The sequence below is a fragment of the Microchirus variegatus genome (genome assembly GCF_963457635.1).
Source record: "Microchirus variegatus genome assembly, chromosome: 17".
In the NCBI taxonomy this organism is placed as follows: Eukaryota; Metazoa; Chordata; class Actinopteri; order Pleuronectiformes; family Soleidae; genus Microchirus; species Microchirus variegatus.
The window spans coordinates 13,819,032-13,838,418 of NC_139818.1; the positions used below are offsets into that span (position 1 = coordinate 13,819,032).

The 19,387-nt window shown below is 39.9% G+C and overlaps 1 protein-coding gene across 1 annotated transcript; it reads left to right on the top strand.

Moving 5' to 3' along the window:
• Positions 1 to 6,602: 6,602 nt before the first annotated feature.
• On the top strand, positions 6,603 to 19,037 carry glud1b (glutamate dehydrogenase 1b). The gene is made up of 13 exons (XM_083904023.1): positions 6,603 to 7,160; positions 11,039 to 11,119; positions 11,431 to 11,486; positions 11,987 to 12,050; positions 13,123 to 13,217; positions 13,845 to 14,024; positions 15,484 to 15,621; positions 15,791 to 15,928; positions 16,038 to 16,118; positions 16,462 to 16,585; positions 17,037 to 17,128; positions 17,586 to 17,648; positions 18,146 to 19,037. Exons 1-13 carry the CDS (start codon positions 6,764 to 6,766, stop codon positions 18,263 to 18,265), a joined length of 1,629 nt encoding a protein of 542 aa, XP_083760149.1. The 5' UTR covers positions 6,603 to 6,763; the 3' UTR covers positions 18,266 to 19,037.
• Positions 19,038 to 19,387: the final 350 nt, after the last annotated feature.

Genomic DNA, 19,387 nt, shown 5'->3' on the forward strand with positions numbered 1-19,387 from the left:
CTAACAGACAGACAAACAGACAGACAAATAAACTCTGGCGAAAACATATACCACGTGGTGGAGGTCAATAAATCTGCCTTGTGTGAAAAGTCCATAGCTGACTTTGCTCGGCCTACTTACGCCACTGTATTTTAACGCTGACGATAATGGTGTCACTCTACATTTTCTGGTTCAGGATTAAGGTTATTGAGATTAGCCTGTTTTAGTTTACCTACTTTTATCTTCATGCAATGATGTGGTCCAATTAGGGTAGTGCTAGTAGGGTTATAAGCATATTATTATGCTTTTCCTGGGATCTTTGCTTAGGGTTAAGGGTTAGTCTTCTGTCACATTTTGGTCAATAAAACTACAACCTTTTTTTCTTACACAAGCCTTTGTTTCCTAAGCAAATGATCTCTATCTTAATTATGTCCAGTGGTGCAAGCCACACTCAAAGGAAATGTCCCTGATTTATGAAGCCTTACACAGACTCTTTTTTGCATAATGGCTGCAGTAGAGCCACTTCTGACTTCCTAAAGGAAGACTGAAAGTTCAAGGTGTAGACTCTGATCGAGAGTTGACAGTTGACAGTGGTTGTACGGCAAGAGCTGAAATTCACGTACGCCAATGAAACCAGGTGGTTTGACTTTTTCCTGACCGCTCTGGTCCTGACCATACTTCCTTTGGGGTTTCCGTCTGGGCCACCTGACACGTGGGGGGGTGACGTCTGACTGTCAAATCAGACATAATACACACACGCACGTACACACACACACACACTGTGCATATTTTTGTGCTGATGATGAGATATGAGCAGAAGCAAGTCAAAGCCACAGCTTCCTGATTAGACACTGAAGAGGAACGTTCTCGTGAGAACGAGTTCAACTTTTTACCTTTTGGCCTCTACACAGACACACACACACACACACACACACACACACACACACACACACACACACACACACACACACACACACACACACACACACACACACACACACACACACACACACACACACACACATGCACACACTTTTACTCAAAGTTTCAGTATCTCACCTTTCTTCTTACTGCAGCACCTCGACCAGAGAGAGGTAGGCTACATGACAACATGATCATCATTATTTTCCAAATATTATTTGACAGAGATATCCATATTAATGTTGTTATAAATTAAACTACCCTCTCATGTGTAAGAATTGTGATGAGCACTGCGTTACCCAACCTGAAAAAAAATGTATTACATGAAATAAACCGACGACAATAACCACATTATTTGACTTTAAAGGTGAAGTAAGTAGTTTATAGCGCCATCTAGAGGAGAGGCTGAAATTTACAACAAAGAACTGCTCCTCTGCTCACCCCCTCCCTTCCCTGAGCGCTACGGTATCCTTAGCCGGTCAAATGTCGTCCTCGTCGTCTTTCTCCGTGTCAGCAGATGAGGTTCGTGAGGAGAGGGCGCTACCGCGGCCGTAGCAGACGAAGCGAGTGGAGGGAGAGAGTGGAGGCGGGACTTCCGCTACAAGTAAAGAGATGCTTGATTTGTTCTCTCGCGTTTGTCCTTGCAGGCTCCGGTAGAAACATGCCGTCTCGCTGCTGACAGTGGCTATGCAACCACGGCCCGCAACCATGTTATTTTACATGACTTTTTGAAACACTACGAAAATGACAAAAAATATTATACAGCGAGAAGACAATGCAGGAGCACATAATATGTATATCAAAAAAGTGGATTTTGGGTTATATAAACCCATAAATACTACACAGTGTCCCTTTAATGCAACTTCACCCACATTCATTAACCTTTGTTTGGCTTCTCCCTCTCTAGGGTCACCACACATTTTTGATATGGGGCAGAGATTTTTTTTATGTAACACACCCATTTATCTGGGCTAACAGCACATGGAGTACATGTGATGTGGCGCCCCCCTGTGGATGGGGTCAATTTAGAGCAGTATCACTCAATCCTGGTCCACTGCCCTGCATGTTTTAGATGTGTCCATGCTCCAACACACCTGTCAAATGAGTGCTTTGTCACCAGGGTTTTGCAGAGCTTGTTGATGAGCTGACCAAACATGCAGGGGCATCAGAGAAATGGGGATTAGGTATTTTGCTCAAGGTTACCTCAGCTCTTGATCTGGCAGGGACCTGAACCAGCAACCCTTCAGTCACAAGCTAAGTTACCTTCCCACTTGTCTATGGGCTATTCCATTTCACTGACATGTCATTCTACTGCATAATACTGGAGCATGTTTATGATTTGTTCTGTTTTGTAATCCATCATTCATCACCTTTACTCAAGAAAAAGCTGACTTGATTTTTTAATGTTTGTGTTCCCTTAATTAAATAATCCATTCAAATAAATCTGTATAATATCTAAAGAGTTATTATTTATCACAATTTGACAGCTAATAATATGGTTCTAGATGTTATGGACCCTCCAGTGTAAATGATTCACTGTCAGGTGAACTATTCATGCAGAAATTAATGACACTGCGAGTAATTATTTCCGTGCCTCACTCAGGAAAACTCAGTTTGTTATGCAGGATGTGTACCTGCATGTATTTATATATATTTTCACCCTCACACTGATGCAGTCAGAACACAGCCTGAACAACTAGCTCCATCTAGTGTTTATCTCTTGTCACTGACAGTGTGCGTCTTCAGCACAGCGGCAGAACATTTGAACTATTAGATACATGTACATTTCCTTCTCCAAAAATGTATTATGATGCATAAACTACATAAATGGTGCAAAACATGCTCTGCATAAGCTACATTTTTAGATTTTAGACAAGGAGTCTAAAATACCCCAGGAATCACATTAGCATAGAGTTGTATTTTCATAGCAAAAACATTTATACAACAATGCCATGTGAAGTCATAGTATTGCATCCATTCAAATTAAACCAGTACTTCAGAAATGTATTTATAAAACCCTCAAATCAGTCAGACAATAAGGCTCAGTCTCTCTCAAAGTTAAATAGAATTTGCATGCATCAGAACTGTGCTTATTTGATATATTTTACAATAATCAACAAATGACCTGAGAGATTATAAAAACAGAAAATGTCCTCTAGAATACATAATAGAGTACTAAGACATTACATTAATAATGAAATACAATAATAATTTGCTTTGAATGTGTTCAGTGACTGCCTGTTAATTCTAGTTTCTTGTCATTACAAAACAGAAGCAGCCTCACTGTATCATCATGTTTATCTCTGAATAACCTGAAGTATATTCTTTGACCTGCTCCTATTAATTATTTACCTCAGCAAATAAATCATATATTACTTTAAATGTATGCAAAAACATATTGTCCAGCTCTGTTCTTTGATAAGCATGATAAGTCACTCCTTTACCCAGAGTCATTCATTCTGTGTCATATTTCAAAAAGAAAACGCTTATGAAACCGTTTTATCCACTGAGTTTTTTAGGTTCTTCAAACTATCACTTGTTCTTAGACTGTCTGTGGTTTACAAGGTGACCTTTGGTCGTGTTTTATATATACTGTTAGTCCCTTTTTAATGTATTTTATTTATTCTAGTCATTACATAATGTCCTTATGAGGCAGAGATAGTGGAGGGAACAGGTTCAGACTGGCTCCCGATTCAAGGTTTGACACAAACCTATCACAACCTTGATGCACAGACAGGACAATGGTATCACTTCCTTCAAGCTCTTGTGTGTTTCCAGGCCAAGCACCATGTGACCTAACTGAACATAATCATATGTCGAAACCCCCCCCCCCCTCTCTGACACACCCCCACATGGTTGGGTGGGTGTTGCCAGGCCGTGAGCCAATGATATGACAGTGTTCTCCCTCTGAAGCACAGTCAGTTATTACAGATACATGTTGATGGGGTCAGAGGAGTGAAACACACAGGGAGTCAGGGACCGTGCAGTGGGATGATGTTGTTAAAGATAAACACATGAAGGGAAATACTGTGGGCCGATGAAGGAAGGAGGGACCGTAAACTTAACTTAATGCAAATGAATGGGAGTCATTTCAATTGTTTTATTGCAGAATTAACGTGAGTTAGGGTGAAAACAACAGAGCTGAGTGAAATTAACCTTTGGAACAAAGTTCAAAGTCCTTAGAATAACAAAAGCAAAATTTGCCTGCTTGCACGACTGTCTCAGTGCTGTGCATGTATTTAATAGACTATAGGTAAAATATATGGAAACCGCAATAAGAATATAAAACATAACAACAACAAAAAACTGTACATTATAAAAGAATTATAGATAAGGTGAAACAGTGCTATATTTAATGTCAACATATGAGTGTTGGGTTCATTTAGAAAAGCAGTCATTAATAAGTAATAAGTGATTAAGTTTGTCACATAAAAGGATTCTTAGTAGTTTAAAAAAAAAAAGGAAATCTCTGCAGTTTTTGTCCTGCAACTGTGCAACGCCCACAAAGGTGATATTATTGCATCAGTACTCGGGACAATTTGCCTTGACTCTGTTCCAGTTACAACGGTTTGTAAAGGGCAACATGGTTGCTATTGATTATTTCATCCCGATGACGTCAGAGAGACAAAACAGGATGTTAGGAACACAGATTAGATCAGATGTACAATGTGACCATGCAAACCTGCACCAGACCTGTGTGTGTGCTTACATATAATAAACCCACTCTATGTATAAAATCACTGTACTGTAATTCTATTTCCCTCTCACATTGTGCAATAGTGTATTTGTAGTACAGTTTGAGCATACGGTGTTGCACCTGTGCCCTGAATAAGCATCTAATCTTATCTCCTGTGCAGAGTCCATGGGTCAGGGCCTTCAATCAGGTTAGCTCAGGACTAGAAACCTGTCGCTCTGGAAAATCAAGTTTGCATGTACAAATGTATGATTGAAAATAGATTTGGAGGTAAGGTACCTTATAGGCTGTGGTAGATGTACTTGCACAACGATATAGCCAGTGCAAAAAATGTGTTTTTTAAGAGTCAAATTTAGATTTGTAAAAGTATATGTTGCCAACTGCATGGCAGTAAATACTCACATCTGTACTAATACAGCCAGGCATTTGATGAGTGTGGTAAAACTGTCTGCACATCAATGATGTAGCATTGTTACTATGGCCATGTAAGCATGCAGACTCATCGAGTCACTAGGGAGCTGTTTAATCATTATTTTTTACTCTGAGTGTCACAAACTGTCACAAAACCCCTCCGATTGACTGTTCCATTAATCTTAGCTGCTCATAAGGATGGTTAATGGTGCAAAGCCAGTGGGCCTCTCCATTATCTCTCACCTGATCCCCTCTCTTCTGTCATGACTGTGTCACTGAACAGATAACCGTTGATAACAGCAGGCCCTGCAGATCCTTTGATCAAGCCACAAAGTACAAAGCTCTGACACTGTTGTTGCTGTACAGAAGCTAATGAATGACAAGGCCGGTGCACCTTATACTCTATCTACCAGCTCATTTCCGGATATAAAATAATCATGGGTTTATTAGTGTTAAGTAGTAGCCTTTATTGCTGTTATACTGAAGGAATGTTATCACCTCAACAAAAATGTTATTGTTATTGTCATTTACTATTGTGTGTTTGTTTGTTTGTGAGGAGTAAAATGGAAAGGCAATGGATTTGAATGAAATTTTCTGGGGATGTAGGTTATGACTGGATTATGTTAGGTAGTGCAGATCCAGCCTTGGCATAAGTGTACACTCCTGTGTATGCCTTCTGTGGTTTTCAGTGGGACCTTCAAGTCATTGTTTGGCTTAAAATGTCTTTCTATTTCCTGCTGTTTTGTTCAGAAGGGCCTTGGTTTGCTGCTCTTTTAAATGTCAATGCTTTATCATAACTGAATTACAGTTTAGTCCACGAATGCCATGATTGATTCTAAGGACTAAATCTCCATTTGGGTGAATACGCTTTTTGCATAATACATTGCATTGGATAAATCACTGTCATTGTAGTTATGCAACAAAACTTTGATTGGTAGTTCTAGGAGAGACAAATGCTGATTAAAAAAAAAAAAAGATACATAATAAAATGTGAATAATATGGAAACATGTAGTCTATGGAGGACGAAGCCTGACTTAATAATAAATAGATACAGGAATAAATAAATAAATAAATGCACAAATAAATAAATAAATACATAAATGCTTTAAATGTATTTATTTATTCCTGTATTTATTTATTCCTGTATTTATTAATGTATTTATTTATGTATTTATTGATATGTCAGGTCTCGTCCTCCATAGAAGTCAAAGTAAACAACAGGTATTGGAAATATTATATGATATTGTATTGTATTTACAGTTTGAAATTGTTCACTGGATTAACAGGGAAACTGAAAATGTCACAATTAATTTTATGTTTGTTATTACAAATATTATTTGTAATAACAAACATAAATAGGAAATAATGCATTTGCATTAAGTTTGTGTGCAATACACACAATACAAGCTATTAAATGTTAAAATAAAATTCGCCATAAGGGCGTGGTGTGATGAGGGACCAATTTAATAGTATAAGCGCGCGACAGCGCTCGGGCGCGCGCCTCTGTCAGTTGGTCCTCCTCTTCCGCGTGCACAGAGAAGCCCCCTCTCGCTCCTTGGCTCCTTCGCCTCGTGCTGCCTTTTTAAGCATACATACACATTATGTCATTCCCCACTCGGCCAGAGGACGTGACTCGGTGAGGAGCTGCTGTGCTGCTCATTCGCCCCCCTCTCCTGCCGTCACTCCCACTGTCACCGCTGTATAATTGCCTGCTTTTTTTTTTAGTCGTCCGTCTTCCCTGTTAGCTAGTTTCAGTCATGTATCGGTATTTCGGGGAGCTACTTAGCCGCTCTGCGGGTACCGCTCTGGCCTCGGGATGCGTGGACTCCGCTCTCCCGGTGTCCGCGTCCCTGATGCGGGTTCGTCACTATGCCGACGCAGCTGACAAGCCCGACGACCCCAACTTCTTCAGGATGGTCGAGGGCTTCTTCGACCGTGGCGCTGCCATCGTGGAGGACAAGCTCGTCGAGGACCTGAGGACCAGGGAGAGCCCCGAGCAGAAGAGGAACCGTGTGCGGGGCATCCTGCGCATCATCAAACCCTGCAACCACGTCCTGAGTGTGTCTTTCCCCATTAAGAGGGATAGCGGAGAGTGGGAGGTGGTGGAAGCTTACCGCGCCCAGCACAGCCAGCACAGAACACCCTGTAAAGGAGGTGAGAAAAGACCCACATCTCGCTGACTGGTCCCGGACAGTTAGCTAAAGCCAGCTACTTCACCTTAGTTAGCACCGTTAGCTACTCAAAAGCACCAAACACAAGCAGCTGCTTTCAACAGCTGCGACTGTAGCTCACCACTGCCACACAACTACACTCCTTTTATCCGGAGCTAACTAACGCAACATTCGTATTTCTAAACAAATGCTTATGTGTTCACGTGAATTACCATCACTTTACGGTGACCTTCTGCTCACCTGTCACTGTAACGTTGCCTTGTTAGCTTTAGAGCCAGCTATTTAACTTTCCATAACCAAGCAGTCAATCATGCTGTTTGACTGGGTTCATAGTTGAGTGGTTGCACCAGTTCATGTGGTGGTCTTCTATTTTAACTTAAGTTGTATGTTGGGCTGCAAGTGATGTCCAAAGATGCATCTGTCGATTTTATTATCACAACTAATCTTTAACTTGTTTTGTCCATAAAATATCAGAAGGTTGTTTTCTCCATACTTCACAATGTGTGCGTTTGTCCACAAACTAAATATACTGAGGTGCAAAGAAAACAGAAACATTGAAAAAGCTGACAGCAGAGACTTATTATTGGATCATTAAGAATAGTCAGGAAGTAATTTAGACATCCTTTGATAATAGCTTCATTCTTGCAGTCTGAGTTGCATAATGTGATTTAGAAAGCAGACCTTAGCTGTTATGTCATTGGACAATTCAGGCCTCATTGAATGAAATACACAAGCTATAACGCTGAGGACATACAAAGAACATGGTCCTTCCCATTCACTAGAGTAGACAAATGAATGGATGACATTCATATCATGAAGGAGTGGTATGTGCCATGCAAACGGCTGCTATAATATCCTCAGTACTGTGAGATGTATGCCCTTGGGTTCAGAGTTTAAGGTTCAAAGCTGCTCTGTGGTGCACTCTGGGTAATATTTGAGCAGAGGGGCCAAATGCATTGGATGATGGGAGGTGTGAGGCTTGGGGAGGGGGGGCGGTTGTGTTCTCAGGCACTCCTATTTGTCAGCAGTCTGACAGGTGGGGGAGGGTGTTGGAGAGAAAAGGCTTTCCTCACTGGAGAGGGACATGTCATGCAGTCAGTCAGTCAAAAGGCACGTTTGAATGGTCTGGAATAGACATTGGCCTGGTATGAAAAGTTTGAAACCTTCAACCACACCTGCTTGATGTATTCTAGGGAGGCTTGTCCACCACGCAAGACTATGCACAAGAACTAGTTTAATTATTTTTTTTAAAAGGAATAGATCAGACTGATCCATTGACTGAAAAGTTGATTCAGAGAGGCATTATGTATTAAGTCACAGAGCCCCTTCTCAGTAGTGGATCAGTTTTCCTAGTAATGACGTTCCAGTGTCACAAACTGAGCAAACAGTTATTCGTCAGAGAACAACAAAGAGGCACTCAAGTTCAAATCAATAACATGAGAGGTTCAATGTTCCCTGTGTCTACCTAATGAAAGCCTGAAAGGAGGTCTATATATCTATATCAAACATGGCATTAACTGTCTTTGATGCCACAACGATACTTGAAAGCATCTTTTTCACGTTGTACATTGTAGATCAAATAAACCGCTAGCCGGCTGTTGCAATTTTTGGGCACTTAAGTTGTTCATTGTATTTCATATAAACAGTTAAACAATCTGGCAAATAAAATCACATCGCTGAAATCTCAACTCCTCGGACAGATTTTAAAATTATCACAGAACTCTGTCTCTTGTCTCAGATCTGAACTTGGCCCACACTTATGTTTACATAGTATTATTTAACTGATAATGTCTTGATTCAAGTGGCACTGTCAATAATACTGTCAGGCCCCTTTATCCAAATCCTTTTGATAAGATGAGAGGAATTATAGGGGTGTAATAGTGCAAGATAGTCAATCATTGATATTGTGCACAATTATAGGGATGTATAGTGAAAAATAGTCAATCATTGATATTGTGCATAGACCCTTAGATGGTAGATCAAACTACAAAGTTCAAAGGCTGTTTCTGTTTTGCATGTGGTGCTCATTCTCTGCATGTAAGCACCTTAAGTACAAGTACAGGTCTGAACGAGCCAGAACCGACAGCTGCAAGACTATGCTGCACTGGTCTATACTGAATATGGAGTTAGCTTCTCTGATGCTAGCAATAATGGCTGTGGGTTTACCAGTCTTGCAAACATTGCAAATGCAGGATTACATTTCAATCTTAGTTTACCTTCATTGGTGGCAATCCATCTCAGGGGTAGCTCTTGTTTTGCCACTTCTTTGCTTCCACTGAAGTTGGCATTCTAACCAGCTAGCCCCACCTGCCCTTTTGTCACTGCTCAATAGTCTTCTCCGCTTGAAGAGCATTTGTGGAACTTTACCCTGTTTCTAAGAATAAGCAACTTGACTTTTGTTTAGTCTGCTAAATGGTCAACTTTCTTCTCCTTTCTGTGCAGACGTGGATTGTCATGTGAATCATGTGTGCAGCAGCTCGTCAAAGTTCCAACCAGTAGTACAACTCTGAAACGGAAATCGCTGCCATGGCAACCTTTCTGTAAAAACAACTTCTCTGACTACACACTGGAAACTTTGACTTTTAGTGTGGGCTCTGCTGCTCTTCATTTCAGAGGAATGTGTTTATAGCTGAATCCAGCTTCTTGTTGCTGTGATGGGCTGTGGGTTTGGGTGGATAAATGGGTGGTTGGATGGGGGATGGGTGAGCAGCCAGGCCTTTTCCTCCCTTGTAATTTCATTACTGAGCTCAAGATTGTCCTTGGTTGGCCTTAGGTAACTCAGCTGATCCGTGGAAACGTAGAGAGAAAGGAGAACCTCTGTAGCAACATGAAGCCTTGTTTTTTTTTACAAAGTTTGATTGTTTGTGTAATTCAGTATAACTTGAAAGGCTTTGACTTTGGCAGCACAAATGAAAGAAGTTGGGCTGTTTAAGGGGAACTTCACTTGACGTAGTGTGCAATGATTCTATAACTGTAAAGAGTCTCCAGTCTCCTCCTTGTGCCATTTTACCATGGGTTGTTCTCTGTAAGCTAAATATAGATGTGTTATATATAGTATTACAGGTCAATCTCACACGGCACATGAAAATACATTGTGCCATCGAGGAGTAGTAGCGTGACTTGGGCACGGAGTCCGATCCAGTAGCTGGGTATAATATACGCTCTCTAATATATGCTCTCATGTTGCCCTGGCGACGGTTGTAAACTTTAGACGGCAGGAAGAAATGGCTGCAGCTGAGGTCAGAATGAGGGCCCCGCGATTGGCTCCTTCTATCTCCACCCGCCAACCGCCATTACTGTGACCGCCAGACACAGTCAGTGATCTCTCTGGCATGTTAATGTGGCTGCGGTGAACATACCATGCATAATTATTGGTCCAGTCTTTGTCAGTGCTCTATCTATTCATTTTTGTTGACCTGCATATGTGGTGTACAGTGTAAGTGTATGCTATCGATTTGTCTTTACCATGAATACTTAATCATCTAGTTAGGGGATAAATCATCGATTTGAATGTGGCTTTGTATTGCTAGAATAGCAGTAGTATTTTTTAGAAAATGTGCTTCCCTCCCTCAGTTTTTCACTGAGTTGTAAAAAAATCTGTTTTCCATTTTCAAAATTTGCCCTACTGTGATGCAAAACGCGTCATTTGACTCACAGTAGGGCACATTTGGATAAGGGAAAACAGATTTTTTTACAACTCAGTGAAAAACTGAGGGAGGGAAGCACATTTTCTAAAAAATACTACTACTATTCTAGCAATACAAAGCCACATTCAAATCGGTGAAGTATCCCTTTAAAAAATTAAATGCATTGTATGGTCATTGTGTTTACATTGTCCCCCTTGTGTTTGTGTCTCCTCAGGTATCCGTTACAGTCCAGATGTGTGTGTAGATGAAGTGAAAGCCCTGGCATCTCTGATGACCTACAAGTGTGCTGTTGTCGGTAGGTATTAAAGTCTAAGCTTTCCACAAAGCCTCTTGACAGTTATCCCCCTGATCTCCCGTCCACACATATATTAAAACTGTACTTGGTACCAAGTTCTGTGTCATTTGTCTCTTCATTTGGTAATGTTTGTAAGCACCAGGGCAATGCTTTTTTATTTAATTTACAAGGACAATAGGTTATTTTTGTATGCAGCAATAGCAGAGAATAGTTGTCTGTGTTGTTTTTCGCATCTACTTTGAAACTTATTTTGTATTCACACTTGTGTAATTATGTGCCTGTGGTTTTAAAGCTGTATTCACTTCTTCCAGATGTGCCATTTGGTGGAGCCAAAGCTGGAGTCAAGATCAACACCAAGAATTATTCTGTAAGCCCTCACATGTCAAGACTCTTCCTCCTCACACTTGCACGCATATGTAGAGATGCACAGAAGTGAACTGTGTGTGATGATGCTTGTAGGAAAGCAAAACGGCTTAAACTTCACAATCCTTGCAAGGATATCAGCTTTCCTCTCTTGCACACAAAATCTGAGGGTGATTCAGTCGTTCAAGTATGCAAAAGGCAGGGCTGCATAGTAACTGGCTTTTCATGCTGTATTTCATTATTAGTCATCCAAAGAGTGGGAAGATGTAGTGGAAATTACGAATAACAAGAGGCAGAGAAGCTCGTGTAATCTGAGCTGTAGAAGCAGAAAACATGCATCTCTTTCTCCACTGAATTTAAAGTTAAAGGAATTACAATGCTAACAATGAACCAGATACAGTTGACAATAAAAGGAAAAACATCCATTTTATGATTTGTTTGCAGTAAGTCATGACATAAATGTGACCAGACTTTCTGTTTGTTTGTTTGTTTGTTTGTTTGTAGGACAATGAGCTGGAGAAGATCACAAGGAGATTCACTATTGAGCTGGCCAAGAAGGGTTTCATTGGTGAGATCTGTTTGCATGAATTTAAAAAAGTTGATTTTGAAACTCTTAAAACTTCCTACCAAACATTAAAGGGTTTTGAATGTTTTATTATAATTTTTTTAAATAACACTGCTTTGTATATGCTTCATTACTGTTTTTGCGCAACATATTTTTTTGTTAACTGTTACAATAAACATAGTGGTGCGTATTTACATTGACAAGGATAAACATATGCTTGCATTCATTTGTTGTTTATTTTGTTTGGTGTAGCTCAGGGTGTGTCTCTGTTAAATGTAAAGGTAAACGATAGTGGTGGGACATTTTTAACTGATATTTGGAGGTGGAGAGACTAAGCACAAAAGTCAGGATATATACTGTATATAAAAGTTGGGTAGGAAGTATTAGTTAGATGTGTTACTTAAGTAGCAATACTACAATGTACAAAAACTGCTCCAAGTACCGTATTTATTATTCTCAGTGGCCCAAATGCATTATGAATAATTATAGTTATCTTGATCTGCCAGTGTAAAGTAACCAGGGCAGTAAAAAGTACAATATCACATTATTGCTGAAACTGTTATTTCTCATTATTTTGTGCAGGAAGTTGCAAGAAATACAGGAAGTTGTACGTTCTAATAGTAAACAAATACTGAGGAAGATCACATGAATATAAACCTGGACCAGCAGGTTAACAGCCCCTATGGATACTGTCATCACCTCTGTCTGGATGCATGTTGGTGTTTAGAATGTGTTCAGTCCAAACAGCAGTGAGTGATGCGTCACATGCTTTTTTGACCTCTATAGTTGTGTTATTTTGTGAAGTTTTATATAAGGTTCCTCTCTAGTGACGTCATACCCTCTGGATTTTTAAACTACCCACTACAGGTTACTGCTCCACTGTGTCAGAGAGGATGCACCATGGGCAAACACTCTTTTCTCTCTCAGTGGTCCCATCCCCCACCTCTCTGCATGCACCTTTGTTTGGACACATGAAAATATGAATGACAAATCCTGGTGCTCGGGTTCACAGTAGCTTGTATACTTAAACCCTCCCACTTTCTCTCCCCCTCCTCCACTTTTTCCCCTTCACCAGGACCTGGCATCGACGTCCCTGCTCCAGACATGAGCACAGGAGAGAGGGAAATGTCCTGGATTGCCGACACATATGCCAACACCATCGCACACACTGTGAGTCCTCGGACATGGGAAACCAATTTGCTTTTTGGTACCAACCCCATAAGAGGGAAAATCAAACCAGAAAAAAAGAAAAAAAGAAAAAAACAAGGCATGACTCACATGAAAAGCACGAGCAGTGCTTTCCTGCCTCTCCCTTCCCCGACTGACCAGATTCCTGCTATACTAAAAGTAGCTTTACAGGCTGCTAAAGGATGCATGTGTGCATTCATCATTTTCCTTCCAAATGACAATTTTCATCCAAACTTGGTGGAAATATGGCTTTAGGAGGAAGAATATTCAACATGATTAATTGGGGAGCTGATGGGTCAAACTTTGAATTGTATTGATTCCTTGTATTTATCAAGGTTATTCCTTTATGGAAAATTATAATATTATAATGGTTGGCGTTTGAGTTTGTATAACCCCTCTGGTGCTTTTCATTGACATGTTGATGCATACAATTTCATTCAACTATATTATCTGAAATATGGTTCAGGTATATTTTTTTTTAATGAGCAAATCCTGGCGGTACATTGATTGTCTTGTGTTGAACCCAAAATGAGGCTTCAAACAAATATCAGTGCTGTGTTTATAACATTCTTCAATTTGTTGTGTGTGTGTGTGTGTGTGTGTTTGCAGGACATCAACGCCCATGCCTGCGTCACAGGAAAACCCATCAGTCAGGGAGGAATCCACGGACGTATCTCGGCCACTGGTCGCGGAGTTTTCCACGGCATCGAGAACTTCATTAACGAGGCGTCCTACATGAGCATGGTGGGCCTGACACCTGGCTTCCAGGACAAGACCTTCATCGTCCAGGTACACGCACTCAAACACACGCAGTTTGACCAAACCACCACAGTTTGTTCTGTAAATGGACCATGGGTATATGTCCACAGATACTCACAGGATTTAAGTTTTCATTCAATAAGGGGTTTTAGAGCCTCAATCAGAGCTTTCCCATCTGTTCTAGTCGTACTCTGATCTCTTTGTACCAAGCATACAAGTAAGGAAACTGAGAGAATTTCCTTTTCTTTGATGTAGGAAATAATTATTTATATATGATTAATTCATTTTATTTTGGGGTAAGGAGTGGGAGCAGTGTCTTTGAGCTGATTGTCAAAGATTAAATATAATCATTCAATATTCTTGTCTGGTAAACCATGCAATGTAAGGACAGTACAGAGAGGGAATGCAAAGGTCGATAAAGTTTAACATTACAAGTGCACAAATGATTTGAAACTGTTAATGTTTAAGAAAAGAGAATTTTGTGTGAGAGACAGACAAAGGGAAACATTCTCCTTTGCAGTTTCACTTCCACTTAAGGCTGCTCTTCACGTGTTATAGATGTAAGACAAGGACACAGTTGTTGTTGTTGTACACCCTGAGCTGTGCCACTGCCCTTCACCACGTATCATGTGTATGATTACCACTTTTTCATCAGATAATCAAGGGAGTATACTAGTCATGGGATGAGAGTGTCACGAAAGAGCTGAACGTTCACAAGTCTAATCCTCCTCGCACAGTGTGTATTTGAGGATTAAATTGTGGGGAGATTACATTTTCTTCGAGGTTTATCAGAAGGAGTTTGACAAACGGATCTCTCGACCAAAGACATCTTTTTTTACACCCTTATCATACCCTTATGATTCTTTTTAATCAAATGTGTTGGCTCCGTCCGCCTGCCTGACTACAGATTTCAATATGTGATGTACTGATAACACGTTATTATTATCATTGAAACCAGGCAGTAGAATGATTTTCTCAAGAAAATGTTCTTCATGACATTTATAGTAAGGTGTCCTTTCTCCATTTCTCATCAACATTTACGTATAATGGTTTATTAAAACACCCTTCAGTGGTTTTGCTTTCAGGTTATACGGCATATAATTATGGTGTTACAACCTGAGCTGGCCACATGGTGGCACTACAGTTCTAGTTGCATGAATACTTCTATTATACCTTCCAGTTAAAACTGTGTGGGCCAGATGGAGAACATTTCCTCAGGCAATAGTCCAGTTCATTACTGAAATACTAAATTATGTTTTTCTTTAAATGCTTATTTTGCTGTTAGGCTCACATAATTAAGGGTTTAAGAATGAAGCATTTATTTATTCATTATTTATGCATCATAATTGTCAGTATACAGATCGGTTGCATTCATATTTTAAATATGGAGTAAATTCTCTAATCCCCTACTGACACTTTTCAACAAATCCATGTGAAATATTGTCACTGATGTTGGACAGTGCTGATTCTTATCTGTGACTTCTCACAGGGCTTTGGTAATGTGGGTCTCCACTCCATGAGGTACCTGCACAGGTTTGGGGCCAAGTGTGTTGGCGTTGGTGAAATTGATGGCTCCATCTACAACGCAGATGGCATCGACCCCAAACAGCTGGAGGACTACAAACTGGTACATCACCGCTTTCTTCCCGTCACTTGTTTTGCCTCATAGTTTTTATTAAACTTGTTTTGTTATTTTCTTTTTCATCTCACCCATTCATTCTCATAGAGCAACATTTGTTTTGTACAAAATTGCCACTTCCTAAAATACTGAAATTCTGTTGTTTCACTTACTCCAGCAACATGGCACCATTGTGGGATTCCCCGGAGCCAAACCCTACGAGGGGAGCATTCTGGAAGCCGACTGTCACATCCTGATCCCCGCTGCCGGAGAAAAGCAGCTCACGCGTATTAATGCGCCCAGGATCAAGGCTAAGGCAACTATATCCAATTAGATCTAACCTAAAGCCATTATTTGGATTGATAGAAGTCAGAATAGTGTGACTTGGTCACAGTCACGTGATTTTGTAATGTGATTTTCTTTAGATCATTGCTGAGGGTGCCAATGGTCCCACCACCCCAGACGCTGACAAGGTCTTCCTGGAGAACAACGTCATGGTTATTCCTGTAAGCTCACACGTCACAGACATAAATACTTACTAGAAAGGTGAAAGATAGGAAAGCTCTATGATTTTAATATGATATGAAAACAAAAAATATAGCTTTAATTGTTTCCTTCAGCTCAGTTCACCACATAGAAATATTTCATCTTGATGACTGATTTTTATTTGGGGGTGTTTTTTTTTTAATCACTGTTAATACATAACTTTAGTACTGAAACAGAAAGTATAAGTATAATATCTTAACCTTTAGCAGTTTTCCCGGTACAGAGGAACTGTGATGATCATATTTCTCCTTGAAGGAGGGATTATTGTTCAGGTCTTTGAGCATGTGAGTTTTGATTCTACAGGACATGTACCTCAATGCTGGTGGTGTGACCGTGTCCTATTTCGAGTGGCTGAAGAACCTCAACCATGTCAGCTATGGAAGACTGACCTTCAAATATGAGAGGGACTCCAACTACCACCTGCTCAGTGAGTTGAAGGCAGCTGTGAAACTTTTGAACGCACAAGTAACTAAGGGTCCAGCATTCCGTTTGTGTGGTGACACTTCCGGTGTACGTTTCCTCCATGTATGTGTAAGCGGAGCGAGCCTGCTTTTATGACACTGACAATGCTGTGCACAGAGTGGGAGGGGGAGGAAGTGGCCTTATAATATATGAGGATGTTTGTTTAATTATCTTGTGCTGTCACTCAACATGGACAGTTGAATGAATGAAGAAAATGAAATGATTGGAGTTGGAAAAGTCGGAATATAATAAAAGAACTATATCAACTGTTACTTGTGATAAAATCAAACTAAATAAGAATCTTGTCATTGTAATGCTGAAACAACTACATTAACCAGTTGAATTGACACAAAAACAATCATAATCTCTGATATCTCCCGATTCATGAATGTCTCCTTTTCTTTTATCTCTTGCAGATTCTGTGCAGGAGAGTGTAGAGAGGAAGTTTGGTAAGCAGGGAGGACCCATACCCATTGTACCTACTGCTGACTTCCAGGCCAGAATCGCTGTGAGTAACATTTACTGATAGATGGTCTGAATGAAGCTGAATGTGAGCTGCTTTACCAAACCATCAGTCGTATAAATGCAAATGTGTTACAGCCTGAAACCCTTTTTTTCTGTGCTCTGTACACAAAAAATACAGAAGAGACATTTTGAGGAGGTTACTCAGCATGTTTTACAGACTGAATTTTCCCGATAATACCCGCACATGATGTTGGTGTTAACTTTAATATAAGGTGACGCGAACGAATTGTCCACATTTGACATTGTCCAGAGCTGTTTTATACGGTGATATATGAAAGTCAGAACGGCATCGTTTATGTGAAGTGTCATAATCAAGGTATTGTTTTTTTTATTACATATAATAACAAATGTCCTGTTGATTGTATAATTATCTTATCATTTTTTATCATGCAGTGAATACATCCCTTGAGATTGACTGTGTGATTGATCTTTGTGTGCAGGGCGCCTCTGAGAAGGACATTGTTCACTCTGGATTAGCTTACACCATGGAGAGATCTGCCCGGGTAAGGGATTGATTGATTGATTGATAGATTGATTGATTTAATACACTGATGTGTTTCTTAATGGGTGGATTTAGAAACATTAGAATATGAAATGGCAAAATATCAATTTGTGTATTTCTGTGTATTTCTGTGTATGTTTATCTTAATATTGTCAGTACACATGTCTTTCTTCTGGTTACACACAAGGTTTATACAATTGAAAAGTGTTTCACTGTATCTACTTAGTCCTTGGATGCATGAATCTCCAAATGTTATAATCTGTATGTATATGTCACATTTATACTAAGTAGCTAGGAAGCTCATTATGTTCATAGAAGATAATTAAAGCATAATTTCGTAGCCTTTTTTGTAAAAATTCCCAATTAAATAAGTATAGTTGTTTATTATCTGTGTTTATGTCATGTTAGTTGTTTTATCCCTTTTGAAGAAGACATTTAGGAACTCTGTTGTTGAAGATTTATATGAATAAACTTTTCTTTCTCACATTTTTTTTTTAGCAAATCATGCGCACAGCAAGCAAGTACAACCTGGGTCTGGACCTGCGGACGGCCGCCTACGTCAATGCCATCGAGAAGGTCTTCAAAGTGTACAACGAGGCTGGGCTCACCTTCACATAAACGGTCACAGTCGTGAGCTGTACTCACTCTCCCTACATCCACCCTCCTACTATTAATCTTCTTCTCCATGCAATTTCCACCTGTTTCCATAGCCTTAATAGATGACATATCACTCTTTACCGCTGCTTTCTGGCTCATAAACAGACATATTTACATCAACACATTTGTTTTTATTCTGTGATATTTGTGCTGCCGTTATATTCAATCGCTGTTTGCCCTCATATAAATGTTAATGATATTGTTGTATGGGTGGTAGCCATGTTCGCCCCTTTCTGTGATCGCTGAATGCATGCGTGATCCTCCTCCGCGATTGTTTCCGTTGTCCGCACTACAGATGCCTTATGTCGGAAAGAGATCTGCTCTGAAAGAGAGCACCTTTACTTCAGTTCAAAGGGATTTAGATCAGAGAACTTCGTGTGAATAAGAGAAGAGTCATTTGTATTATTCTCGAGTTAATCTTCTCACCCATACTTAGCAGTAAAGGTATAGGATTACCAAAAAACATATCATTTTCATTCAGTTTTACCTGTCTGAATCCAGTAGATGCTCTCCCCCGCCTCCTTTTTTCCCTTTTTTCCTCTTCTCACCTTTGAAAGCAGCTTCTCCCCGATTCCTTCACTGGCCAAGAAAGGGGAGCAGGAAGGGGGTGAGGCATCTGTTCCCAGGTTGAATTTTTCTTAATTTTTAACCGTCCACTTCCTCCTCCATGGAAATCGGCATAGAGGAATTTTTTTTTTATTCATTTTGTTGAAACCAATAAAAATGTTTCCGAAAGAAAGCACGTATCACATGAGTTTATTTTATTGCTGAACTGACTGTTAACATGCACAGTATTTTACTTGTAACCCATTTATGACCATAGTATGAAAAGTTACTATCACGTAAAGAAGAAGCAATAATCTGATTAGGACACATTATAAGTGACGTTATGTAGATGCTGCATGTGTCATAACTGGATTAAATTGCTGTTTTCACAGCAGTAGATGTAATGAAAATGTGAGTCATAATCAGATTTAACTCTTAAGTGAAATAGGAATATGAATGTACTATCCATGTAAATGCAGTGCAAGTGCAAAGTGTTTCAGAGAGGCTTATTCAATATCACTTAAGCAGGAAATACAA

What these genes read in the sequence shown, in the direction of transcription:
- glud1b (XM_083904023.1), top strand. Translation starts at nt 6,764, where the DNA reads ATGTATCGGTATTTCGGGGAGCTACTTAGCCGCTCTGCGGGTACCGCT. An exon ending in GGCCAAGAAGGGTTTCATTG is followed by an intron (nt 12,051 to 13,122) that starts GTGAGATCTGTT and finishes CCCCTTCACCAG; the next exon opens with GACCTGGCATCGACGTCCCT. An exon ending in CGCCCAGGATCAAGGCTAAG is followed by an intron (nt 15,929 to 16,037) that starts GCAACTATATCC and finishes GATTTTCTTTAG; the next exon opens with ATCATTGCTGAGGGTGCCAA.